Here is a 27612-nt window from a genome sequence, read left to right as displayed (position 1 = left end):
GCCTGTGGGTAGCACGGCCTCAGTGCAGAGTTGGGTAGGCAGTAGAAGGGCCCAGCACCTGGGGCCCTTAGTCAATTACATTCTCGTGGTACGAGGTCTGAGAGGTGCGTTTTCATGGCCCACAAGTTCCTATGAACCAGCACCCTAAGCACCATCTCTCCCTTCCTTCTCTGGAGATAATTCAGAACTACAAGTTAAATGGATTTTTTTTTTTCCTGTTTGCAGCTCTTCAGAGACACTGATGCAAAGAATCAAAGTTACTCCATAAGTGGATAGAAAAAAAAAAAGTGAATTCCATTTCTCAAGGGACCCTGCATTATCTCCTCTTTCTCCCGCCCACTACTCCTGCCTACTAGCGAGACTGGCTCCTCAGTCGACAGTAAGATGCAGCCAGCAGACAGGGATATGGTTCCCTAACTGCCTTAATTGCCAGGTACTCTGGTGAAGAGACTTGAAATCCACCCCCAAACCCCCAGTGCTCTTCTTAGCCAGTAATTTCACCACGTCTGCCAGCTGTTTCCCAGAATTGGTGCCAAAGCTAAATAAATGGCAGATTTGCATTTCACTTGAAACTGTGCACTTAGGAAGTTATGCCTTTACCGGGAAGCCCGATTTCTCATTAGTCCGTAAAAGAATGATGGGGAACCAGGGCTGATTAGGCCCCCACATTGCGCCAGGTGTGGTTGTAGGTGCTACAGGGGTCATCTGTTTCATACCTCACCCCTCTGAGGTCAATGTGTATGGTCGCATTTTACAAACCCAGGGCACATAGTAAGGGAGCAGGGATTTGGGGAGGACCGAGGCTGGGTCCTCTGACTCCAAGTCTAGTGTTCTTTCTGGCTCCTAATTTCTATCCATACATTGGACAATTTGGCTGACTTAAGAGGAATTAGAGGGGGACTTCCCTGGTGGTCCAGTGGGTAAGACTCCGAGCTCCCAATGCAGGGAGCCCAGGTTCAATCCATGGTCCGGGAACTAGATCCCGCTTGCATTCCGCCAACTAAGAGTTCGCATGCCACAACTAAAGATCCCACGAGCCGCAGCTAAGAAGTCTGTATGCCGCATCTAAGACCCAGTGCGGCCTAAATAAATAAATAAATAAATAATTTTTTTTTTTTTTTTTTTTTAAAAAGAGGAATTAGAGGTATTGGCTTATAGCAGGATTTTGTCTTCTATCAGAAGTTCTTGGGTTGTGAAGATTAACGTATTTGAATTACTGTGAGTGAAATGCTGTTAAGAGAGCTTGGAACACCGTGATCACACCTTTAGTGGCTATGACCACAACTGCCATGAGGATGATGATCCACCTGAAAGTCTAGGTCAGGAAATCTATCCTAGGAAAATTCCTTTGGGTTAAGGAGTCCTTTCTAATCAACCTCTTCTATAATCCTGGTGCTCAGGAGTAAAATATCAAGCTACTAATTTCCTAGTGTGACTTTTTAGAGGATCTCTTACATTTAGGGCAGCCATAGATACTAGACTGTTTTGACAGGAGACTGGACTTAGGAAATAAATAACAGAAAGGAAAGGGATGGAGAAGCTTGAACCCCTTTAGTTTTTTTTAATAAATTTATTTATTTATTTATTTATTTTTGGCTGCGTTGGGTCTTCATTGCTGCATGGGGGCTTTCTCTAGTTGTGGTGAGTGGGGTCTACTCTTTGTTGCGGTTCACAGGCTCTAGGCATGTGGGCTTCAGTAGTTGCAGCATGCAGGCTCAGCAGTTGTGGCTCGCGGGCTCTAGAGTGCAGGCTCAGCAGTTGTGGCGCACGGGCTTAGTTGCTCTGTGGCATGTGGGATCTTCCCGGACCAGGGATCGAACCCGTGTCCCCTGCATTGGCAGGCAGATTCTTAACTACTGCGCCACCAGGGAAGTCCCCTGCTTTACTTTTATCTAGCAGTATCTTGTGTTGCAGTCTTTAGATTTGTATGGGTTTAACGCCTAACCCATTGCTTAATGCTCTTGGGGAACATATTTTTCGTATTTTTTTATTTTATTATTTTATTTATTTATTTATTTTTGGCTGTGTTGGGTCTTTGTTGCTGCACGTGGGCTTTCTCTAGTTGCGGTATGCAGGCTTCTCATTGCAGTGGCTTCTCTTGTTGCAGAGCACGGGCTGTAGGCATGTGGGCTTCAGCAGTTGTGGCTCGCAGGCTCTGGAGTGCAGGCTCAGTAGTTATGGCACACAGGCTTAGTTGCTACGCGGCATGTGGGATCTTCCCAGACCAGGGCTCGAACCCATGTCCCCTGCATTGGCAGGCATATTCTTAACCACTGCGCCACCAGGGAAGTCCCTAAAATGACCCATTTTAAAGTGAACAATTTAGTGACGTTTAGTATCTTCACAATGGTGTGCAGCCACCACCTCTATGTGGTTCCAAAACATTTTCATCACAAAATAAAAGCCTGTACCTACTAAGCAGTTACTCACCTCTCCTCTTAGCCTCCGGCAATCACCAAGTTGCTTTCTGTCTCTGGATTTACTTATTCTGGATATTTCACATAAATGGAATCATACAATATGTGACCTCTTACATTTGGCTTCTTTCACTTGGCATCATGATTTTGAGGTTTATCCATGCTGTAACATGTATCCGCACTTCCTTTCTATGGTGGAGTAATCTTCCACAATTTGTTTATCGCATCATCTGCAGATGGACATTTGGGTTGTTTCCACCTTTTGGCTATTGTAAGTGATGCTGCTGGGAACACTCGTGTGATTTGTGTGAGTCCTTGTTTTCAGTTCTTTTGGGCATATACTTATAAGTGGAATTTCTGGGTCATAAGGTAATTCTATATTTACCTTTTTTTTTCTTTTCTTTTTGGCCGCGCTGCACAGCATGTGGGATCTTAGTTCCCTGGCCAGGGGTGGAACCCGTGCCCCCAGCAGTGGAAGCAGAATCTTAATCACTCGACTGCCAAGGAAGTCCCTATAGTATTTAACTTCTTGAGGAACTGCTAAACTTTTCACAGGGGTTGCACTCTTTTACAATCCTGCTAGCAGTGTATGAGGGTTCTAATTTCTCCACATCCTTGAATTTAAAACTTTAAAAACTGCATTAATCACTTACAGGATGAGGAAGTGGCCTCTCTTTGAAACATTTTCCTCTTTCACATGTTAAACTTTCTCTTTCACACAGAGCCTATGCATGAAAGTGACAAGGAGGAAGGATACTATCAAGTGATGCAAACAGAAATTCCACCAGCCTCCAGATACCATGTGTCATATTACGCCAAGCTGCGTGAGTTTGTGCTTCAGATTGCCTCAGTCACTTCCAGGTGAACAAGCTCAAGACTTTGCTCTCCGGCAGGAAGAAGATGAACGACAGCGAGTTTGGCTATATTCACATGCTGGCCCAGGACTACCTGAAGTACGTCTTGCAGATACCACAGCCTGGATCTGGTCCAAGCAAAACATCCAGGGTGTTACAAGACGTTGCTTTCTCAGTCCAAAACGAAGTTGAAAAGAATTTGAAACCATTCTTGGACAATATTGATGTTGTGTCCATAGACACCGCCAGAACAATATTCAACCAAGTGATGGAAAGGGAATTTGAAGATGGCATCGTTAACTGGGGAAGGATTGTGACCATATTTGCATTTGAAGGTATTCTCATCAAGAAACTTCTAGGAGAGCGAATTGCCCCAGATGTGGACACTTACAAGGAGATTTCTTACTTTGTTGCAGAGTTCATAACCAAAAACACAGGAGAATGGATAAGGCAGAACGGAGGCTGGGTATGTGTGATGGAAATATTCTTCGTTGTTCTTTACTTTGAAATAGGAATTGACAGTTTCCTTGCTGATTAAAAAAAAAAAAAACTACCTAAGGATTATATTTTCTTTGGGTAGTTTGTTTTAAAAGTTTTAAAATTTTAAAATAAAATTTCTAGCTCATTTCCAATGAATCTTAAAACTTTATAGTTGGAAAACTCTTGTGGTTTCAGTTTTTATTCCTAACCGTGTAAATTGCAGGAGTGAGTTTTGGGGATTAATAAAAGATGCACCTCCCTAATGCATCTTTAGAGTCAGGGTCTAATCTGAGACTTAGCTCTTGTTAGCGTTGTCATGACAATGCAGAATTAGTACAGAAAGAGTTGGTATTAGATGCTGTTATATTTAGATATTATGTTACAAAAGACAGGTGTAAATTTTTGCAAGTTCATTGCTTACAAATTGATTTTTTTTTCAGTTTTCTAATATGACAAATTCTGGCTGGTAAAGCTTAGTGATTAAAAAAAAATAATGTACTGCACCACCAGCAAGAAACTATTCAAGAATTTCCAAATAAAAATTCACTTTATATCAGTGTCTCAAAAAGCTAAGATCGTGCAGGGAGCCTGTATTACAACTCATATTGATAAGGGGCCTTTCCCAGCTGTATGTATATGCTTTTCTTTATATCCCAATACACTGAATACTTACTTTTTTACAGCACTTTTGTCCTCTCTTCAACACAAACCCTGGCCTCCCCTCTTCCCAGAGCTATCCACTGGTTATCAATTCTTTTACATGCAATACATGCCTGTTGAACATATCCATAGAAAATATACTCAGCACTTCTTTGTAAAAACAATTGTTATAAATTGTTAAATACTATGTAACAATACTAATATAATACTAAATAATTTATAGTATTTATAAATTATTTGTATAAATAGTACATGGTACTTATTCTGCTTTTCTTTTTTTCACCCAAGGGCATTTTAATAAGTATTTTATTTTATTTTTATTTTTTAAAATTTATTTATTTTTGGCTGCGTTGGGTCTTTATTGCTGTGCGCAGGCTTTCTCTAGTTGCGGCGAGTGGGGGCTACTCTTCGTTGTGGTGTGCGGGCTTCTCATTGCGGTGGCTTCTCTTGTTGCAGAGCACGGGCTCTAGGCACGTAGGCTTCAGTAGTTGTGGCACACGGGTTCAGTAGTTGTGGCTCGCGGGCTCTAGAGCACAGGCTCAGTAGTTGTGGTGCATGGGCTTAGTTGTTCCACGTTAATAAGTATTTTAAAGAGTACTACAGGGACTTCCCTGGCGGTCCAAGGGTTAATTAAGACTCCGTGCTTCCACTGCAGGGGGCCCAGTCGCAGCATATCCAAAAAAAAAAGAGTACTACATATACGCTGTTGTATGTAAATGCTGTTGAATGTTTGGTTATTTCTAGCTGATGGATATTTATTTATTTCCAGAGCTATCACAAACAATACTTCATTGAATATCTTTAATCATGTCTTCCCTTGTGTGTGTGTTTTTCTAGGATGGATATTGGGACATAGAATTGCTGGGTCATGGTGTAAACACTTTTTAAAATTTACTAGATTCTTGTCCTCCAAAGTGGTTCTACCACTTTGTCATGCTCCCGTCACAGCTTGTTCAAATATCCCACATTTCCTCCCATCCCGGCTGACTAACATTAGGTTATAGTAGTCTGTCATAGTTTCCCTATTCTGCTGGCTTAAAAATATATACCTAATTTATCTTGTTTTAATTCTTGTTTCCTTGATTACTAGTGAGGTTAAGCATCTTTTCATATTGAGCGTCTTTACATGTTTATTGACCATTTGTAATTCTTATTCAGAGAACTGCCTATTTATATCCTTTGCTGTTTTCCTATTATTTTGTCTTTTTCTCACTGATTTGTAGGAATTCTTGGAATATTCTGGACACAAATTATTTTTATATATGTGGTAGATATCTTCTAATTTGTTGTCTTTTAAAACTATAGATGTCTTCGGTGCTTATGTTTTAAACGTTGATGAAATCTTTTACTTGATGTTTTTTGCATTTTGTTGAGGTCTTCCTGCATAATGATAGGGCTTACTGCAGCCACTCCCCTTTCTCCATCACCTTTTCTTCCTGGAACTCAGCCTGACTTGGGGCTAGACAAAGCATGTGAGATATTTGGTCGTGTTTTTTTCTGGTTGCTGTGGAAAGCTATACTGAAGGACAGGTGGAAATTTCAGCTATTACGCTGTGTAGGTTTCAAGTGAAGGCAGAAGTTCGTTAGCACAGAGGCCCACGTATGAGCATACTAGTTTGCAAGCTCCACATGAGTTTGCACTGTATTTGGAACACACAGAAAATGAATAAACGTTACTGAAAATTTTAACTTCTTAACAATAAATTTTGTAAGCTCCTGGAACTCATAATTAGTGGAGGGTGTGGAATTGTCTCTGAGAAAGTCTAGAAGTGTGCTCATCTTTTGGGGGCGGTACAGGTGTAAGTGTGAGTGAGTATGGCAGGATATAAACACACATGTGCCCCCCACACACACATCAGCCTTCACCAAGTCCTTATGTAGGTTTTCAGCTCTTGACTTTTACACTTGAACAGCTTAGACAGAATAGAAATGCCCTTTAAGATGTCATTTCAAAGCAACCTCAATATTCCTTTCCCAGCTCATAGGAGACACTGAATCTGTTCAAGACGGGCAGTGCTTTTTTGAATCAGTACAGACCAGCATGGCAAACCAGTATCTTCTTTGCATACTGATGTTGACAAATCTGCTCAAATGAATGAACCTACTCTTGAATGACTTACTTCCGGGGAAAGGGTACAATCCCATGCCTGTGCTAGTGGAGTCAGGTGGCCCATAGGAAGAGAGGAAGATGAGGAGGCATTTTACAACTTCATCAAGAAGGAAGCACCAACTTCTGACTTTCTACCGTCCTGGAAAACTCTCCAAAAAAATCACTGATCTCTTGTCCTATCCACAGTCATTTATATGTGCTTGTCATTGGCTCCAGATTAAAGATGCATGCCTATAATGAGAGATGAGAGGGGCATTTCACCTACAACTAGAGAGTACCCATATTTAATTAAATTTTAAGTGTGCCCAGAGATTTTATGAAAACTTTTGGATCAAGAATGTGGTATGTGAGGACAGCAGAGATAATAAGGGCACCAACTCTGAATCAGATGGACCTGAGTTCATTTCATGCTTGCTACCTGTGTGACGTAAACAAGTTATTTAACTTCCCTAAACCTCATGTGTAAAATGGGGAGACTATTGCTGTCTATCTCTTAGGACTGGTGTAAGGATTAAATCAGTTAATATTATATATAAAGCACCCAGAACACAGTTTCTACAAATAACTCAATACAAGCTTAGGGCTATTGTTATTATTAGTAGTAATATTGCCTAACTTCCCTGAATAGATTTAATCTCCAGAAATTATATCAACTATAGTTAGATATTAGCCACCATCTAAAACAGATGCCCTAAAGGTAAAAAAATAAGACCAGTGTATCAAAAATGGGGTCATAATCTCATAAGTTTGATTACTTATGAGATTAAGTGAGTTACTTTCCTTCCTTTCTTCCTCCCCTTTTTCCTTCCCTCCCTCCCTCTTTCTCCCTTCTTTTCTTTCTCTCCTTCTTTTCTTTGCTGCTTCTCATCTCGCTTTCTATTCCTCTTCCACATTTACCGTTATCTCCTCCTGTCCCTCTGCCAATTTGACGTGCTGAAAACGATTAGGCTCTCATAGATCTCACAGGAGAGCTAGTGCTATTTGTTTTTATCAGTCTTTGGCATTCATGAGGAAAGGCTGGTTCTTAAAAACCATTAGAATGTGCCTGAGATGAAACTCATCTCACCCCTTGGGATTGCCTTTCGTTTGCAGCTAGGTGGCTTTCTTACTTTTGCCCTCTTCAGTAAAGCATTCTCCTGTGCCTGTGCTGGTTGAGTGGAAAGGACACTCAGCCCTCAGCTCCACACGGGAGGAATCATGTCTACCTAATGCACCACTGAATACTGCATGCTTGGCCCAGGGCCTATGGTATAGAAGGTAGCCAACAAATATTTGTTGATGGAATGATTGAATGAACTAGCATAGAAACTGAGATTTGAACTCTGGTTTTCCCATTCACTAGAAGTGTGATCTTGAGTGAGTTTCAGAAGTAACTTGAAACTCAAATTCCTAATATAATAAATATAATAAATATTATATTATGTTATATGTAATATATAATGAAGACAGTAATACGTACCTTAGAAGGGAAGTTAAAAGATTAAAGGACATTTCTGTAAGAGTGCTTTGTAAACTGTCAAATATTAATACAACTATGAAGGTTATATGGGAAATTCCAGAAAGTTTAAATATGTAATTCTTAAAACTACTCTAATACCAAAAGAAAGCCCCTTTTGAAAGTAGGGATGTACAGTCAGAATTGGTGCTTTCCAAGTGACCAGTATATTAAAGACTGAGTCATAAGAGTTAGGCAAAGTAGGTTGTATTTTTTTATGATCGTCTTGCTTTAAATAGTGGTCTGGTGAGGGCAAATAAAAGGACACACACAGGCATGTAGACGACTGACTAAGTATTCAATCCGGCAAGGGCATTTCCAAAAGGCGTAAAGATCTAGCAGCGATGTAATACAACCTCAAGAATTCTTACATATCCTTTGACTAAACAGATTTGGGGGCCAGATTCGTCTTGTATTTCTTTTGAATTTTAACTTGAGATTTAAAAATCATTTAATGAAAACTAAGGTGAAACATAGTTCAAGTCTTCCTGTGGGTCCTTCAGGAAACCTAAGTTCAGCTCTCTAACCTTGGGAGTCACCCGTGACCCCTTTCCCTCATACCCTACGTCCAACTCATCAGCAAATTCTGTTGGGGGCACCTTTGAAATACTGCATATCCAGTGCCTCCAGGCGACTCTCCTCTCTCACTTGACTATGTCAAGAGCCTCCTACCAGTGTCCCCACTTCCATGCTTGCCCTGCGATGGTCTGTTCTCCACACAGCAGTCAGAGTGATTTTTTTAAACAACTTGCCTCACTTATTCCATGTTAACATTTTCAGTGTCTACAGAATATCCCACCAGTTTTATGCATCATAATTTACTTAAACAATTCCCAACTGTTAGACATTTGGGTTGGTTTCTGTTTTCCCTTCTTAGAAATAATGCTTCAATACTGAACATGAAGATGGTTTTCCCCCCACATTTTAGAAGACTGCCTCATGATCACTTTGTAACACTAGAATGATTGGTTCATATATAATTACACTACTTATATATATTGGAATACATATTGCTTTCAGAAGGTTTGTATCAATGCGACAATGTCACAACTTTACCAGCATTGGGTGGAACCATTAGATATAATTTTGAGGGTTTAATAGGCTTAAGATAACAAGGTCAATTTAATAGGTCTAAAAAACAATAACATGTATTAAAATGTGAATTTATTTAACTGCTAGTAATGTGGAATTTTTTCCCATATACTTTTTTTAAGACAATTCTATTTTTTTGTGTCTATTTTTTTATATAGCAGGTTCTTATTAGTTATCTATTTTATACATATTAGTGTATCTATGTCAATCCCAACCTCCCAATTCATCCCACCCCCTCTTCCCCCGATATACTTGTTAATGATTTATATTTCTCTTTTTAACAGCCTTTGCCTTTTTTAACTATTAAGGGCTTGATGATTTTTCTCTTACATTTGAACGAACTCTTTCATGGCAAATGTAAATAGTCTCCTGGTCTGTTGTTCTTCTTATTTTAGTTTCTTATCGTTTTAAAAAACTTTAATCTTCGTATTGCTGAATTTGTCAGTTTTTTCCTTTGTTCACGCTTTAATATTTATTCATTTATTTTGGCTGCACCCGGTCTTAGTTGTGGCATGCAGGTTTCTTAGTTGTGACATGCATGCAGGATCTAGTTCCCCGACCAGGGATCGAACCCGGGCCCCCTGCATTGGGAGCACGGAGTCTTACCACTGGACCACCAGGGAAGTCCCTCCTTTGTTCATGCTTTAGTTTAGAACTTTAATATATATAAGAGGATGACATATTAACTGCCTAAATTGTAATAGATGGTGATCATTGTAACAATAATAAAAATCATTTTAGAGTGCCCCATTAATACGGGGTTTGTGAAAATTCTAGGAAGGTGAGCACTGAAGTGGATGCACACCTAGAATGTACGGGAAATGTGTGAGTGTGTAAGGGCAGGGGAAAGAGGAAGAAGAGAAGGGGCAGTCTGTCTCCTCTGTTAGCATGTGACAGCATGCATCTCCCAGCATGACTCCACACTTCACACAGAGGGTTAGTGGAAGCTGGCTTTCTTGCTCAGTCTTTTCAATGGAAAATTCCCCTGACTGGTGTTTGTCTGCGCTGCCAGTGATGCTCAAAAAGACAATTCCAAGGCACTACAGAGTTCTCTGTCAAAGAAATATGCTTGGTTTACATTTTGATATTAGTCACACTAGACTGTGAACTACTTGAAGGCATTTGTAACCCCCAGAAATGGAACTTGCTGGAGGCAGAGCAAATGTTTACAAGATGAACATTAAAAAAAAATTATTTTAACTATTTTCTAATCTTCTTGGTGGTGGTTTGAAAATTTACGGAGTGAAAAGAATGGTGTCTGCATCCCAGTAGAGGTCCAAGCACTAAGAAGTCAGGTAACCTTATGTAACTTATTTTTTTCTGGACCTCAGTTTCCTCATTTGTCAAAATAAGAGAGGGCATTAGGCCAGGTGATCTCAGAGGTACTTTTCAGTGAGGATGCTCTATAAGAATAGATTATAAATTAATTACATACAGTGTCCAGTTTATACTCTTAGTTGTTTTAAAGAAACATGTCTGATCAAAAAGAGAATGAATTGTAATGGAAACCACAACGTTCTCACAGGCTCAGAGGCACTGATTTAATCTGGCTTTACTGTTGAGTCCTTATGACTCTCAGCACAATGGGGTTTACAAATATAAACGCATATTTCAATACCAGACATTTGAAAGAAAAAGAGGGAAAAAAAAGATAGATTTTCTGTCCTCTAGAGCTATGCCATCCGATATAGCAGCCACTTGTCACTTGTGACTCTTGAACAGTTGCAGTGTGGCTGGTCTGAATTAAGAGATGCCCTAAGTACAAACACACATTGGGTTTTAAAGATTCAGTACAAAAAAAGTAAAATATCTTGTTTCCATATTGATTACATATTGAAATCATAACACTTTATTTACTCATTCATTCATTCATTTTTGGCTGTGAGGCAGGCATGCGGGATCCTAGTTCAGCAAGCAGGGATCGAACCCACGCCCCCTGCAGTGGACGTGCAGAGTCTTAACCACTAGACCACCAGGGAAGTCCCGAAATCATAACATTTTAGATGAACTAAATATATTTTAAAAATTAATTTTGCCTCTTTCTTTTTACTTTTAAAAATGTGGCTACTGGGAATTCCCTGGCGAGCCAGTGGTTAGGACTCTGCGCTTTCACTGCAGAAGCTGTGGGTTCAATCCCTGGTTGGGGAACTAAGATCCCGCAAAAAAAAAAAAAAAAAAAATGTGGCTACTAAAAAAAATTACATAGGTAGCTCACACTATATTTTTATTGGACAGTGCTGCTCTAGAGCAGTCTGGAATGGGAGATAGAGAATGATAATAAGGATGAATAGAATAAAACTGGTGAAAGTACAGAGAAGATTGACTACCTGCATTTTTTAAATGAAAGTTTCTTTGCTTTTCATTCCAGCAAACATAGTCTCCACTAATTTTTAAAATGTTAAATTTGTTCTCTCATAGGAAAATGGCTTTGTAAAGAAGTTTGAACCCAAATCTGGCTGGCTGACTTTTCTGGAAGTTACAGGAATGATCTGTGAAATATTATGTCTCCTGAAGCAGTACTATTGACCAAAAAGGACACTCCATATTGTGAAATCTGCCTAATTTTCTTGACTCGTACAAGAAGCACTTGCCAACACTTACTTCTACTTCTAAACAAAGAACTTTCATGATATAACTTGACATTCCAGAGTTATGGGAATTTTGTCCCCATTTTAATGAATAAATTGTATGTATTTGTCTCTATACGTAATTTGCGTCCTGCCTGCGGGTCCAACAAAAGGGTAAAGCTCAATACAGGGTACAGAGATTGAATTAAGAGAATGATGACCAGGAAGGTGATGTCTTTGGCAGATTTTCTTAAGGGTGTGTCCATTACCCAAAAATCATTTTCGGTGTCGCCAGTCTAGACTGATGATGGGTGAGGTCTGCTTCTCATGTACCTCTGGGCTCCAAGCTTTCTGGAGTCCCCAGTGCCCCTAGATGCTTACGTAGGGTTTTCCACCAATGCCCTCTCTGCCACACTTTAGAGTTGCCATGTAAAGTTGATGAATATGGCAACCAGATATGGAGGAGACTCCGGGATAGTCTGAACAAAGACAGGTAAACGATTCAACATTGGGCCACTGTTAAACTCTCTATTTAAAAATTTCACAAAGTAGAAAATTATGTCATTTATTAGCCCCTGTGTTCTGATTTTTAGGTCAGCAAATCTGGTTGCAACATGGGAGCACAGTACCTTGTTCTCGACTTTCCCACTCTTCCTTTTCCTCCCTCAATACAATCTCTGCCCCACTGGGGCTTGCTTTTCCTTTCCTAGGAAGTTGTTGATTGATCCAATAAAGAAACCAGAGCCTTCCCTCCCCAGCACCCCCTTCAGGCTATGGGCATTTTCACAGGGGATTTCAGTTAATTCATGCTTTACCTCTCATAGTGATTCTTAATGGTGGGGATTAGGACACTGGGGCAAGTCAGTAGGGAAATATTTTTGACAAAAGTAGCTTTGGTTACTTATCAAATCACATCTGAGAGGCAACTGCCTAGGCCACCTGGGCTTGTGTCTGCAGGAGGCAGGGAGCATTTTCTTTTTCCTCCTTCAGCCAAGTGCCTCCCCTCCCCCTACTGAACTGTGTTAAGTTTTAATTCATTTTTGCATTAATCAGAGCTAAGTGGTGGGAATGAATAGTCATGAACGGACATAAACAGGAAGCATGTGTAAGGGTACTGCTACCTGGAATACACTTGCACAAGAAACCACAAACCCTGGCTTTTACACTGCCATGATCTATTTAACAAAGTGACACTGGGCTATCACTGACCATTTCTGGCTTGGTTGGTGACCTGGTCTTTCAAAGTGCAGCTCACTGTGTGTTCTGTTTAGCACTTTACTTAAAAGAAAAAAGGCTTTTATGAACCTCAACTTCTACCTCAAGCCAAACACAAAAATGAAAGTGAAAACAGATCACAGACCTAAATGTTAACTATAAAACTCCAAGAGGAAAACACAGGAGAAAATCTTCACAACCTTGGAGTAGGCAAAGATTTCTTAGCTACAATACAAAAAACCTGAACCAGAAAAGAAAAAAAATGGTAATTTAGAAATCACCAAAATTTTAAAATTCTTTTAAAAAGACACAGTTAAGCAGTCAAAGAGAGGGTATGTGAATTATATCTCAATAGAGCTGTTTAAAAAAAAAAACTCAAAGAAAGCAAGCCATGGAATGAGAGATAATGTATGTCACATTATTATCTGACAAAGGACTTGTATCCAGAATAAATATAATACTCGTACAATTCGATAACAACAGGACCATCAACCTAATTTAAAAATTGGCAAAAAATTGGAACACACACTTCACACACAAAAGTAGATGGTCAATAGACATGGAAAAGATGCTGGGACACCATTAATCATGAGGGAGATGCAAATTAAAACCACAGTGAGACCACTGCACATCCTCCAGGATGGCTAAAATAAAAAAGACTAATAATATCACCCTTGAGGAAGATGTGGAATAACTGGAACTCTCATCCACCACTGGTGATAATGGTAAACTGTACAACTGCTTTGGAAAACAGATCAGCAACTTCTCATAAAGTTATACACATACTTACTGCAGGACCCAGCAACTCCACTCTTAGGTATTTATTCAAAAGAAATAAAAACATAGGGACTTCCCTGGTGGAGCAGTGGTTAAGAAGCCACCTGCCAATGCAGGGAACACGGGTTCGAGCCTTGGTCCAGGAAGATCCCACATGCCACGGAGCAACTAAGCCCATGCGCCACAATTACTGAGCCTGCATGCCTCAACTACTGAAGCCCGTGCGCCTAGAGCCTGTGCTCCGCAACAAGAGAAGCCACTGCAATGAGAAGCTCGCGCACGGCAACGAAGAGTAGCCCCCGCTCACTGCAATTAGAGAAAGCCCGCGTGCAGCAATGAAGACCCAACACAGCCAAAAATAAATAAGTAAATAAATTTATTTTTAAAAAAATCACTTCCTTACTCTATGGCCCTACAATTTGTTCCAGGCCCATCTTGTTCCTGCCTCAACTCTAGAATCAAGAAGCCCTGGTTGTTTATCAGAGAATATTTAGAAATCAAGATCTGGTTGCTAGATTTCATTGCTACTGCAGTGTCACTGCTTCTAGGCCCTCTCCCAAACAGAGCTAGAAAATATATGTGCGCTTTCAACATACATATCTCTATTTATTTCTGTATCTATCCATTTGTTTATATATTTAAAACCACCGGTACATACTGACACTTCGGTTTTTTTTTGAGTATAGTTGATTTACAATGTTGTGTTAGTTTCAACACTGACACTTCTAATTATCCAGCACCGCAGGGTTCATTCCCCAATTCCCTCTTTCTTTATGTGTAACTTGTTTTTCCAACAGGGAGAAACCTGACTCATTATCCACAATATCTTTCCTTATTTGTTCAATTCTAGAATAAAGTTGCTTCACAATTGTTAATATACACCCCTGTGAAAAATAAACGTTCTAACTAGTGCAATATTTGTATAAAGTTATTTTTGTCTTTGGCCTTACAGTATACAGTCAAAATACTGTTTTCCAAAGTTACTTAACTTAGTTTTTTTTCTTCTCCACCCACTTGTTGTGGTTATGCTAATCACTGACAATACAGTTCAGTTTGTTCGTCCCTGCTTGTATTCTATTTTGGCTTCTCTCCACACCCTTCTTGTATGTATATGTATGTAGAACATTATAAGGGTTCCCATTTCTCCACACCCTTGTCAACATTTATCTCGTTTTTTTTTTACTATAGCCACCCTAGTGAGAAGTGGCGCCTCTCTGTGGTTTTGATTTGGATTTCTCTAATGACTAATGGTGATCTTTTTAAGTGCTTATTGGTCATCTGGATATCTGATGTGAAGAAATGTCTATTCAAGTCCTTTGCGCATTTTTAAATTGGATTATCTTTTTTTTTTAATTGCTGAGTTGAAGAGTTCTTTATATATTTTAGATACAAGTCCCTTGTCAGATATATGACTTGTGTGAATATTCTCTCCCAGTCTGTAGGTTGTCTTTTCATTTTCTTGATAATGTCCTTTGATGCACAAATGTTTTTAATTCTGATGAAGTCCAATTTACTTTTCCTTTCTTGCTTGTGGTTTTGGTGTTATAACTAAGAAACCATTGCCGAAGCCAAGGTGATGAAGATTTATGCCTATGATTTCTTCCAAGAGTTTCATTTTAGCTCTTATATTTAGGTCTTTGATCTATTTTGAGTTAACTTTTGCATGTAGACATTTAGCTGTCCCAGCATCATTTGTTAGAAAAGACTATTCTTTACCTATAGAATTATCTTGGTACTTTTGTCAAAAAAAAAAAAACATCGACCATAAATGTAAAGGCTTATTTCTGGACTCTCAATTCTATGACATTTTCCTATCTTTAAGCAAATACCATACTGTCTTGATTACTGTAACTTTGTAGTAACTTTTGAAGTTCGAAAGTGTGAGTTTTCCAACTCTGTTCTTCTTTTTCAAGGTTGTTTTGGTTATTCTGGGTTCCTTGCATTTCCATATGAATTTTAGGATTGGCTTATTGATTTCTGCAAAAAGGCCAAATTTGATAGGGACTGCATTGATTCTATAGATTAATTTGTGGAGTACTGCTATCTTAAAAATACTAAGTCTTCCGATCTATAAACATGAGCTGTCCTTTCACTTATACAGGTTTTCTTTCTTTCAACAATGCCATGTAGCTTTCAGAAGTTTAACTCTCCCTTTGTTAAATTTATTCCTAAGTATTTTATTTTTCTAATGCTCTTGTAAATGGAATTGTTTTTTAAATGTCAGATTATTCATTGTTAGCATATAGAAATCTGTATTAGAGTTCTTCAGAGAAACTGAACCAATAGGATATATATATACCTTATATCTTATTATATATACCTGATAATATATCTCCTATTAATATTATCTCCTGATATATGTGTATGTGTGTGTATATATATATGTATGTATTGATACAGAACAAATAGACAATATCTATCTATAAAGAGAATATAAAGAATTGGCTTATGTGATTATGGAGGCTAGGAAGTCCGTTCTATATCTCCTTCTGTTCTTTCTATTCTATTCCACTGGTCCACTGTATATTCAAGTGGCAGTACCACACTGTTTTAATTATAGAGCCTTTATAATATGTTTCAGTGTCTGGAAAGGCTAGTTCCCTGCTGCGGTCTTTTGTTTTTTCCAGCGTTTTCCTAGCTATTCTTCAATGCTTCTTTTTCCACACACATTTTAGCAAAGTTGATTTATTGACATAAAACTTACTAAACTTTCACATAGACTTGCTATATTTTCTCTAAATTTCCAACAATTTCAAAGTTTATTTTCTTTATCCACCGATTAACTTTCTCACCTTTTCATCAGATTACTGAGCCTTTCTCCACGCCTAGTTATTCCCTTGAGCTACTATCCTCTCTCCTCCCAATCCAGGTCACATGCCCTGCAAGAGAAAAAAATTCTTGGTGTCTACACTTTCTCAAATCTTCTGTTTCTGAAGGAACAGAATTTTTTTTTTTTTCATTTTATTTTTTTGGCCATGCAGCATGTGGGATCTCAGTTCCCCCACCAGGGATGAACCCGCACCCCCTGCTTTGGAAGCGTTGTCTTAACCACTGGACCACCAGGGAAGTCCCGGAACAGAACTTTTATAGTAGGAGCAAGTTCCAGTTATTCTACAGTGAAAATATTGTTGGACCTTGAGCCTGTAATGAACTTTCAGTCCTGAGTTCTCCAGAGGTGAACAGAAGAGACATGCTGATAGTAAGAGAAAATCACTTGCTTCATCAAGGATCTGTCCCGCCCATCGGCAGTAAACCAGCTCCCTCCCAGCTACTGGAAAAGAAAAAGAGGAAGGCGTTATTACAGACTAAAAAAGTCATCTTCCCTTTAGCTAACAGGACTGCGTATCATACAGATTCCTCTATTCGGCCTGCCTTTGTCTTTTCAGGCCCCAGGGAGCCCCAGTACTACACGACACGTGGCACCCAGGGAATCCTGACCCTTTATAGAACACCTTCCAGTAGTACCGCCGGCCCAGGGAGGTCAGGCGTGCAGAGCTGTCACGGCTGCCCTCGACTTGCTGGGGGAGGGGCGTACATTGACCGCGAAGGCACGTAGTTCGGGTACCAAGGGCGGGAGGCGTGGTGCGCCCGGCGACCCGGAAGCGGGGGGCGCGCCCGGCCGAGACCGGACACTCCCCGGGGCCGGCGGACCCAGCGGCCTGCGGACGGGACCCGGATCGCACCCGCGAGATGGCGGCCGCGGCCGTGAGCAGCGCCAAGCGGAGCCTGCGGGCCGAGCTGAAGCGGCGTTTGCGGGCGCTGAGCGCCGAGGAGCGGCTGCGCCAGTCCCGCCTCTTGGCCCAGAAGGTGGGAGAACGCGACGACAGCCACCGTAACGCCGGGCCCGGGCGCCTTCAGGCCTGCGGATCTGCGCAGGCGCAGACCTCCGACGCGCGCACGTCCGCCCGACGCGCGCACGTCCGCTGAAGGCGCGCAGTGTTTCCCTGAGCGCGCGCAAGTCCTGTTGTGGGTGTTGGGACGCTGTTGGGCTCGGTGTCCCGGGGCGATGGCGCCGTGGAGAGTTATGGGGTTTGTGAGGGAGAGGATGGAAGTGGGTGACAGACTGCTGAGGTAAGAACAGCGTGAGAGCAGAAAGATCTAGAGGGGGAGACGGGCGGACACATGAGCGCCAGTGTGCCTTCAGTGAGTCTTAATGAATTACAGGGGACTTACCCCGGCGGTCCGGTGGTTAGGACTCCGCGCTTCCACTGCAGGGGGCGCGGGTTGGCTCCCTGGTCGGGAAACTAAGATCGCACATGCCACGCAGCGCGACCAAAAAAAAAAAAAAAAAAAATTAGAGTCCAGTCATAGCAGTAAAATGGTCAGAGAAAGATGCAATTACTTCAGACGAGGGATCCCAAAATGGGGTGCAGAGATGCTCAAGGATGGAAGCCCTTCACTGGGCCTGTGGAGGGCAGAGCCCTGTCTCCGTAGCCTCAGGGCCTAGCTTCCTATCACTCAGTAGGTGAACATTAAATGCTTTTCTGAATTAATGAAAGAACTGATTCTCATACTTAGGCTGCCCAAGAAGATAGGAAGCAAAAGAGAGAAATTAGGGGAATGAGTCCAGTTTCGTGCCTGTTGGTTATAATACCTCGATTGTGTTACTTTCGCAGAATGACTAGTTATATACTACCTTGTAGTATAATACAAGTTCATGTAATGCCAGTTTTCGTATCAGTAAAATGGCGGACAGATCCTGTCCTGAAGGCATGTGCTAAAGATGTCTGGGAGACTGGTTTTTGTTGGACGCCCGAGGGAAAAAAAATTGATGTCCCGTGAATAAGTAAATGTTAGTAATTCTAAGTCAAACTAATGATCCGTCTTCCCCAGCATCCTGTCTCTGACATAGATACCAATGTTATATTCGGAAATTAGCATGGGAGTTCTTTTCCTTGATGTCCCTTGAAATTAGATATGCCGTAAGAATTTCTTAATTATCCTTCACTAGTCTATCATCCATTAGTTTCTCAAATTCAAGGTTCCTATGGGTTAAAGCAGTAAAGCAAATACAAGCATTTCATCCCCCTCTTCATAAACATAGGTGTGCAGGAGGGGATCTATGCAGATGTTAGTTTATTTATTCAAACTCAGTATTTTTAGCTATATGAGGAAGGCATTAGTTGCTTTAGTGGGTGTAGAGAAGTATAGAATCTTATCCATACTCTCTAGGTGCTTAAAATTTAGCTAATTAATTCACATATATTGAACTCATACTGTGGGCCCTACTGTACTATGTACTGGGTTGTAGGAATGAAAAAGATAGGCTTGTTGGACTTCCCTGGTGGTCCAGTGGTTAAGACTATGCGCTCCAATGCAGGGGGCCTGGGTTCGATCACTGGCCAGGGAACTAGATCCTGCATGCCGCAACTAAAAGATCCCACGTGCTGCAACTAAAGACCCAGCGCAGCCAAATAAATAAATATTAAGGTAGGATTGTTGCTCTGAAGGAGCAGAGAGTCTTCAAGAGGAAACAGAGGTGAATAAAGAATTGCAGTGCTTTGAGATACACGGTAAAGGTAAACACCAAAGCTGTAGAAACCAAGCTTAGGGGAGGGGGAATCAGAAGGCTTTCTTTCTATGGAGAGATGTTTGAGAAATATTTTGTAGTACAAGATGAATTTTGTCAGGTGAAGGGAAGATAGGGTGGGTGAACATTTGCAGGAATATTTCGGCAAGAGAAGGAAAGACAATTTAACATGGGTTTTGGAACTCTAGCTCTGGATTTAATCTGGCTCCACTGTGTTTTAGCTGCATATGGCCTTGGACAAGTCCCCTAATCTTTCTGAGCCTCTGGTTCCTTATCTGTAAAAAAGATAATGTCATCCTTGAAGACCTATTGTGAAGGTTAAAGAAGTGTGTTAAGGGATGCATTGAGTGCTTTACATATTTTTGATATATCCTTTAGGAAGAGAATATTGGCAGCATTTTTGGAAAATGGGTTGGGGGTGGAAGAATGAGAAAAAAAATACATGGAGACCAGTAAGGGGCTGTTGTGATAATTTGGGTGAGAGGTAATAAAGATGTAAACAAGGGCATGGACGGTGAAGGTGAGGAGAAAAAGCAGGTAAATGAGAGACTATGTAGTGAGAATCAGCGGAACTTGGGAATTAACTGGATGGAGATTAGAGAGTACTGGAAAAAGGGAGTCAACTATGATTCCAAACTTTAGAGCTGGGGATAAAGGGTTTTGAACATTACTAGGCACAAGGAAGGTAAGAGTTGGAGCAGATTTTGGAGGGGCATGGGGACAATAAAGATGAGTTCAGTTTGGTTTCTTTGTCTATAGTAGATTAGAATTAAAAAAAAACTCCAGGTGGGAATAGTAGCCATATAGAGACAGAACCACTGATATCAGTAGATTGACAACTGAGAGCTGGCATCAGAGAGAGAAAAATTCAAAAGCAGACCCATGACTCCTAGTAATAAACACATTTTACTCCATACAAGTAAATGTACTCATATAAGAAATCTGTTTCACAACCAGGTGTTTGACAACTCCTACTATATACAACAAATGTTAATATTTTCTATTTCATTTGCTGATTGTAACCCACTGTTGACTTCATGACCAACTAATGGATCAAGGCCCAAAATATCAACATACTGGCACTAGAACAGTGTTTTGCCATAGTGCATGTTCAATACAGTAAAGGTATTAAATGATGCCTTTCTCCCAATAATTTTAAAAAAGGCAAATTTATTCTTATTGACACAGCACTTTTTTAATAATTTAGAAGTTTATCAGAAAAGTAATGTTTGGTAAAGAAATTATACTTTATGCCATATCTTGACTCCTCAACAAATAAGATGAGGAAATTAGTGCCAAGTACTCATTTTGTTTTCCATTCTATCTGCCAATTTCTGACACCTGTATCATTATATTTACATTGCCAAGTTTTTATAATATTTGTGTTCTGTTCTATAACTATAATGAGTCTACTGAGCATTTTCTGTGCCTGATTTCCAAACTTGAAATACAAGTAAATAGTATTTACAGTATTGTGATTATATATATAGTGTTCACTACAGAACCAAATTGTATCATTGAATGTGTAAGAAAAGGATATACAATTCAATGTCACTAGATGTGTGTGGCTAGGAGGGGAATATTTCAAGTGTTAATATCAAATACTTTCTTTTTTCTTATGCTTCATAATTGCTCGAAATTATGGCATGCTTAATTTTCCTATTTGGAGTATAAATTTCTAATTTAGCTCTCTGTTCAAGTTTCCGATTGCCTTTGTTTTTCCTTTTTGGCAAAACAAGAATATGCCTTATCAATAGATTCTTTTTCATTTTGTCTGTTAAAATAAATCCACTTTCTTCTTGAAAACACTCTAGTCCACTGCTCCCTCTGGTCTGGTTGACTTTGAGTCTGTGCTATAGCCATTGCCCTGGGGTTCCTCTTTCTCTGCTTTTAAGTTAGGGCTGTTTCTTGAATCCAGTATCTTCTATTAGATCTCTTCCTTCTTTTTCTTTATTTTCTTTATTTATTTTTGGCTGCGTTGGGTCTTCGTTGCTGTGTGCAGGCTTTCTCTAGTTGCGGTGAGCGGGGGCTACTCTTTGTTGGGGTGTGCGGGCTTCTCATTGCGGGGGCTTCTCTTGTTGCAGAGCACGGGCTCTAGGCACGTGGGCTTCAGTAGTTGTGGCATGTGGGCTCAAAAGTTGTGGCTCGCAGGCTCTAAAGCGCACGCTCAGTAGTTGTGGCACGCAGGCTCAGTAGTTGTGGCTCACAGGCTCTAGAGCACAGGCTCAGTAGTTGTGCACATCGGCTTAGTTGCTCCGCGGCATGTGGGATCTTCCCGGACCAGGGCTCGAACCCGTGTCCCCTGCATTGGCAGGCAGATTCTTAACCACTGCGCCACCAGGGAAGCCAATTTTTTTTGTTGTTATCTTATTAGATTGTATTCTCAAGTAACTTTTTTGGGGAGAAAATATCTATGAGGGTAAAGTTTTTAATACTTTATACGTTAGGAAATGTTTTTACCTGATTGAGAGTTTGAATTTCAAGTTTAAAATTAATTTTCCTTGTTCTGCTCAGCATCCATGACCTCCATTCAATCTGAAGACTGGTATCTTTATCTATTATGTCTTTGATTACTTCTTTTCCTTTCTGCAATTCTTGTTAATCAAATAGTAAAAATCCTAGGTTGATCTTCTATGTCTCTTAACATTTTTTCTCATTTTCCCCACGTCTTTGTCTTTTTCCCCTACTTGAGGCTTTCTCCTGAATTGTTTTAATTTTGGTAATCTTAATTTTAATTTCCAGGTATTTTTTAATTCTCCAATTGCTTTCTTTCCAAAGCAGCCTGTTGTTGTTTTATAGGTGCATCTATCTTCTTGAACTTGTCTGAGAAAACTAATTAGAATTTTTTAAAATCCATGTTCTCTGAATTATAATTATCTCAGTTTCCTGCTGGATCACTCCCCCCACCTCCTCTTTTATTTTTATTTATTTATTTATTTATTTATTTATTTTTATTGGAGTATAGTTGCTTTACACTGCTGTGTCAGTTTCTGCTGTACAGCAAAGTGAATCAGCCATACTTATACATATATCCTCTTTTTTGGATTTCCTTCCCATTTAGGTTACCACAGAGCATTGAGTAAAGTTCCCTGTGCTATATAGTAGGTTCTCCTTGGTTATCTGTTTCATACATATTAGTGTATATATGTCAATCCCAGTCTCCCAATTCCTCCCACCCCCACCCCCTTTCCCCCTTGGTATCCATATGTTTGTTCTCTACAACTGTGTCTCTGTTTCTGCTTTGCAAATAGGTTCATCTGTACCATTTTTATAGATTCCACATATATGCATTAATTTGTTTTTCTCTTTCTGACTTACTTTGTATGACAGTCTCTAGGTCCATCCACGTCTCTGCAAATGGCATAATTCGTTCCTTTTTATGGTTGAGTAATATTCCATTGTATATATGTACCACATCTTCTTAATCCATTCCTCTGTTGATGGACATTTAGGTTGCTTCCATGTCCTGGCTATTGTAAATAGTGCTACAATGAACATTGGGGTGCATGTGTCTTTTTGAATTACAGTTTTCTCCAGGTATATGCCCAGGAGTGGGACTGCTGGATCATATGGTAGTTCTATTTTTAGTTTTTTAAGGACGTGTTTTTTAAGGTACTGTTCTCCATAGTGGCTGTATCAATCCCCCTTTTAAAAAATCCTTCTAATTTGTGTTTTGGCTTTCTAAAATGTTTGATGAACTGTTACTGTCTGTACATATTTATTAATGAAGGTGTGATAGCTAATGGGGATTCCCTTTGCTTTTTGTAGTCACTTTGGAATTCCATGGGAAGAATGGATTCTGTCTGACCTACATCCATGTTCCCCAAGTGTTGTGATCTGCTGCTCTTTTGTCTGTAAATACTGTCCCATCCACTCTGTCTTGCAGAAACTAGTCAAATCTCTATCCTCTTGTTATCAGTGCTATCATGGCTTTCTTTTTTGTGTGCTTTTTTACTGTCATATAAATGAGATTTGAGGAAGAAAGAAAGATAAGTATGTATACATAGTCTCACACTGAATTTTAACTGATGTTTATTACTGCTTATTCAGCTTTTGATTTTCTGTGTTCTGCTTTAAAGAGAACAATATAGACATTTAACTTTCCCAGAAAGTACTTGGGTGCCAAAAACCTCAGATCTGCCCAACTTCTGGGTTTCACAGTTCCATTTGCTTTGCCCACTTCAGGCCTGATAACAGCTATGTAACTGCTCAGAAAGGTAGAGTTAACTTCCTTCCTTAGCACTGGTTTGGTGTGCTCTATCTACTTAACTTCTGTGTCCCTTTTTATTAGGAATAACTTGACTTTCTGTGCCTGTGTCTTTCTGGCACTCATGTTTATGTCACTTTTTTTAAAAAAATTATTTATTTTTGGCTGCATTGGGTCTTCGTTGCTGCATGCGGGCTTTCTCTAGTTGTGGCGAGCTGGGGCTACTCTTTGTTGCAGTGCGTGGGCTTCTCATTGCGGTGGCTTCTCTTATTGTGGAGCACAGGCTCTAGGCACACGGGCTTCAGTAGTTGTGGCACATGGGCTCAGTAGTTGTGGCTCGCGGGCTCTAGAGCGCAGGCTCAGTAGTTGTGGCGTACGGGCTTAGTTGCTCTGTGTCATGTGGGATCTTCCCGGACCAGGGCTCCAACCCGTGTCCCCTGCATTGGCAGGTGGATTCTTAACCACTGCACCACCAGGAAAGCCCTATAAGTCACTTCTGCAGTAACTTTTCCTTCTTAGCTTGGAGAACAGGGAAGAACAGAAAAGGAAGGAAAAAAAAAGGGAACTAAGAGCTAACTTCTGAGACTGGGGAAGTTCTGAGATTATTAAAATTTCTTGTGTGAGCAAAGCTCAGCCCGTTTCGTCTGCCTCATGAATGATTAAACTGAGTACAAAGAGGGTACTTTCCCTGGCGGTCCAGTGGTTAAGACTCCGTGCTTCCACTGCAGGGGGCACGGGTCCAATCCCTAGGCGGGGAACTAAGATCATGCACACCAGCACGGCCAAAAAATAAATAAATTAATTAATTAAACTGAGTACGAAGGGATGCTTTCCCCCAGGTGCACCTTCTTTACAACATGGCACTTGCTTTTAGAGGGCCTTTGCCTCTCCAGGATCCCCCCACCTTCCATCTTTGTGAACATTTTAACATTCATTTAAACAGAAGAGCTTATAGCAGATGGGATGGAGGTGGGTAGAGCTAAGAGGACTGTATGGCATGCTCTCTGCCCCAGGGAGTTTACAGACTGGCCAGGATGCTACATTTAGGGCACACCAAACAATTAATAATCAACTTATGACAACACATAATTGTTAGGTTGTATAGTGACTCTAAACATAGTAAGGGTTCTCTAGGAGTCAGGGAAAGTTAGGCCTTGAGTTGGGCTTAAATGGGTAGAATTTGGCGGGAGAGAAGGCTGACCATCCAGGGAGTAAAGAAGCTTGTGAGAGGTTCAGAGTTAAAATAAAGCAGAGACTCTCGAGGAAGTGGGTGACAGGATTGAAGTCTGCTAGAACGGGTAGGTGGGAGTCAAGCTTGGAATTCTCGATGCAGACAGCAGGGCCTCACAGTGACTTTTTAATGAATTGTCACACCTGCCAGAGTAGGTGTGCCAGAGATGTGTAAAAGGGTCAGAGAAGTAAGTGTTGGGTCCAGAAGTTAAAGTCAGGCTTCAGGATGCAGTATTATTTGACCTATTATATACCACTCTGCTGTTTTTGTTTGTTTGTTTTTGGATAAAGAGGTTGGAGAAGGCTGAGAGAAAAAGGAGAAAGTGTTCAAACTGTTAAGGGGAGCCACTAGTTTTTAAAAGTATAACCTTGGAAATTATAACCGCCATCATTTCCCATTTAGGTGTTTACCCATAGTCAATATCAAAAGTCCAAAAGAATCTCCATCTTTCTGAGCATGCAAGATGAAATTGAGACAGAAGAGATCATCAAGGACATTTTCCAACAAGGCAAAACCTGCTTTATCCCACGGTACCAGTTCCAGAGCAATCACATGGATATGGTGAAATTAGCATCGCCTGAGGAAATCTCTTCACTTCCCAAAACATCCTGGAATATTCATCAGCCCAGTGAGGTCGAGGTTCGGGAGGAGGCCTTGTCCACAGGTGAGTGTTATGGTATTAGAATCCGCACCTTAGGATGCTCTCAGGCTGTGATGGGTTGTTAGACCTCTGATCCGCTTGTTATGGTTGGGTCAGTGGGGGTCACTTTTCCTACAGGGATGAATTTGTATTTCACTTATATTCCAAGACACTGGCCTAACCTAGTTTAGGGTGCGATGCCCTCTGTAAGCTGTGAAGTGTCAACGGTAATAGTAAGGTATTAAGGTATTGTTGCCTTTTCACAGACTCCTGCCCTGACCTTGTGGGTTGGATTATACATTTTCCCTGAATAATATTGCATTTCCCATGGTTTCAGTTATGGTCTATATGGTAATGAGTACCTTATTGTTAATGCTATAAGCATTTATATCTCCAGCTCAGACCTGTCAACTACTTGGGTATCACATGGTCATCTCCAACACAACATGTTCCAAACTGAGTCATATTCCCTCATGCCCACTATCCTGTGTTTCTCTTAGTGTATAGTACCATCACCACCCAATTCACCATGCCAGAAATCTCAAGATCGTCCTTGACTCTTCTCTTTCCCTCATGTTCCATGTGTGCCCTTTGCCGAGTCCTGGTGATTTTACTTATTGAGTTATTTATTGAACCTGTCCACTCTCTAATCCCACTGCTACCACTGCAGTCTAAGCCACCATCTTCCCTTGCTTGGGTTATTATTACAGCCTCCTAACTCTTCTTCCTCTCCTCCCTCTCAATCTATTATCTATGTAGTAATTGAAACAAGATTTCTGAAATGCAAAGCTGACCATTTCTCGCCCCTGTTTAAAGTCTTTCAGTGACTTTCTGCTGCCCTTAGTTTGAATCAAACATTCCTTAACAAGGCTCTTCCTGATTTGGCCTTGCTATTCTTTCCATTTTTACATCTTTCTACTCCCTCACTTTATAGTCCGAGTTTCAGCCACTCTGAATCTCTCCCAGTTTCCCAACCCCATTTTTAAAAAGTTGAAATATAGTTGATTTACAATATTGTGTTAGTTTCAGGTGTATAGCAAAATGATTCAGTCATATATATATGTATGTTTTCCATTATAGGTTATTATAAGATATTAAATATAGTTCCCTGTGCTGTACAGTAAATCCTCATTGCTTATCTATTTTATACATTGTAATTTGTGTCTGTTAATCCCATACTCCTAATTTATCCGCCTTGGTAACTGTAAGTTTGTTTTCTATGTCTGTGAGTCTGTTTCTGTTTTGTATATAGATTCATTTGTATTATTTTTTTAGATTCCACATACAAGTGACATCATATAATATTTGATATTATATCCATCCATGTTGCCACAAATAGCAATGTTTCATTCTTTTTTATGGCCGCGTAGTATTCCATTGTGTGTGTGTGTGTGTGTGTGTGTGTGTGTGTGTGTGTGTGTGTTTATACACACATGTACACCACATCTTCTTAAACCAATCACCTGTTGATGGGCCCTTGGGTTGTTTCTATGTCTTGGCTATTGCAGATAGCTTCTGTGAGCACTGGAGTGTATGTATCTTTTCAAATTAGGCCAACCCCATTTTGCTTTTTCTACTGCTGGACCTTTATACGTGCTATTCCCTGGCCAACAGCCACTTGGGAGATTTAATCATTATCAAGCAGTCAAAGAGCTGGAAGCAAAACAAGCTAAGGGTACTATTTTGTACTACGATGCCTCAAACCTGTCTTAGAGGTATGTATTTTTGATTAAGACTTAAATAGTTGCAAAGAAATCCCAGTGAAGCTTTATGCAATCTTCTCTCAATTTCTGTTCCTTTTCATTGTTACAGCATAACCTATAAAGTCAATATGACAGCATGGGAAGGGACAGAGTCAAGGTCTCATGGTAGTAGGGGGATTATTTACTTTGCTACTTTTTCTCCTATATTATACAGTCCTGTACTTTGCTAGATGTTTAGGCACCAAAAGTACACTCAGATCTACCTCCTAGACCAGATGAATGCCAACATTATAAAACATTTTAAGACAATGAAACATAAGGGAATGTAGTGTATCTTGGGAGGTAGCCCAGGATTATAGATAAGGAAAGATAGGAATTGTAGGCTCTGGCATTGCTCACACTTCATCAACTACTTCTCCAGACTCATGGGCTTATGGGTGGAGCCCAGGGCACTTTCCTAATTCTGGTTGACCATATTAACACCTCCTTCCATGCTTGCATCACTCTGTGATGTCCCGGCTAATTGAAATGCTACTTGGTATCCTCCAGTAACCAGTTTCTCCAGAGGCAGCCCATTGTCTTTGTAGAACAGCTCTGCTCCTTGTAGAATATATTCCTTTGGTTGAGCTAAAAT

At 40.3% G+C, this 27612-nt stretch overlaps 2 protein-coding genes across 10 annotated transcripts in view; both read left to right on the top strand.

Moving 5' to 3' along the window:
• Positions 1-3317: 3317 nt before the first annotated feature.
• Positions 3318-11634, top strand: BCL2A1 (BCL2 related protein A1). Its single transcript, XM_061181715.1, has 2 exons — positions 3318-3737; positions 11527-11634. Exons 1-2 carry the CDS (start codon positions 3318-3320, stop codon positions 11632-11634), a joined length of 528 nt encoding a protein of 175 aa, XP_061037698.1.
• Positions 11635-17277: 5643 nt separating this feature from the next.
• MTHFS (methenyltetrahydrofolate synthetase) overlaps positions 17278-27612 on the top strand; it is a 305315-nt gene continuing 294980 nt past the window's right edge. For 7 of the 9 annotated variants that reach the window (XR_009699487.1, XR_009699486.1, XM_061181713.1 and 4 more), the window contains exons 1-2: positions 17278-17474; positions 25038-25299. Coding sequence is in view for 7 of the 9 variants with exons in the window: in XM_061181713.1 (XP_061037696.1) it covers positions 17358-17474; positions 25038-25299 (379 nt within the window). In the remaining 2 variants the exon portion in view is untranslated. Of the gene's footprint in view, positions 17475-17610; positions 17739-25037; positions 25300-27612 lie in introns of those variants that run through there. The other 2 variants (XM_061181709.1, XM_061181714.1) reach the window with 2 other exon arrangements.

Source organism: Eubalaena glacialis, chromosome 2 (assembly GCF_028564815.1).
Source record: "Eubalaena glacialis isolate mEubGla1 chromosome 2, mEubGla1.1.hap2.+ XY, whole genome shotgun sequence".
Classification (NCBI taxonomy): domain Eukaryota; kingdom Metazoa; phylum Chordata; class Mammalia; order Artiodactyla; family Balaenidae; genus Eubalaena; species Eubalaena glacialis.
The sequence above is the reverse complement of the archived record's forward strand: the minus strand, read 5'-3'. Positions and strand labels throughout refer to the sequence as shown.

Coding starts and splice junctions, on each gene's coding strand:
- BCL2A1 (XM_061181715.1), top strand. CDS start 3,318: ATGAACGACAGCGAGTTTGGCTATATTCACATGCTGGCCCAGGACTAC. Junction 3,738..11,526: donor TAAGGCAGAACGGAGGCTGG/GTATGTGTGATG, acceptor GTTCTCTCATAG/GAAAATGGCTTTGTAAAGAA.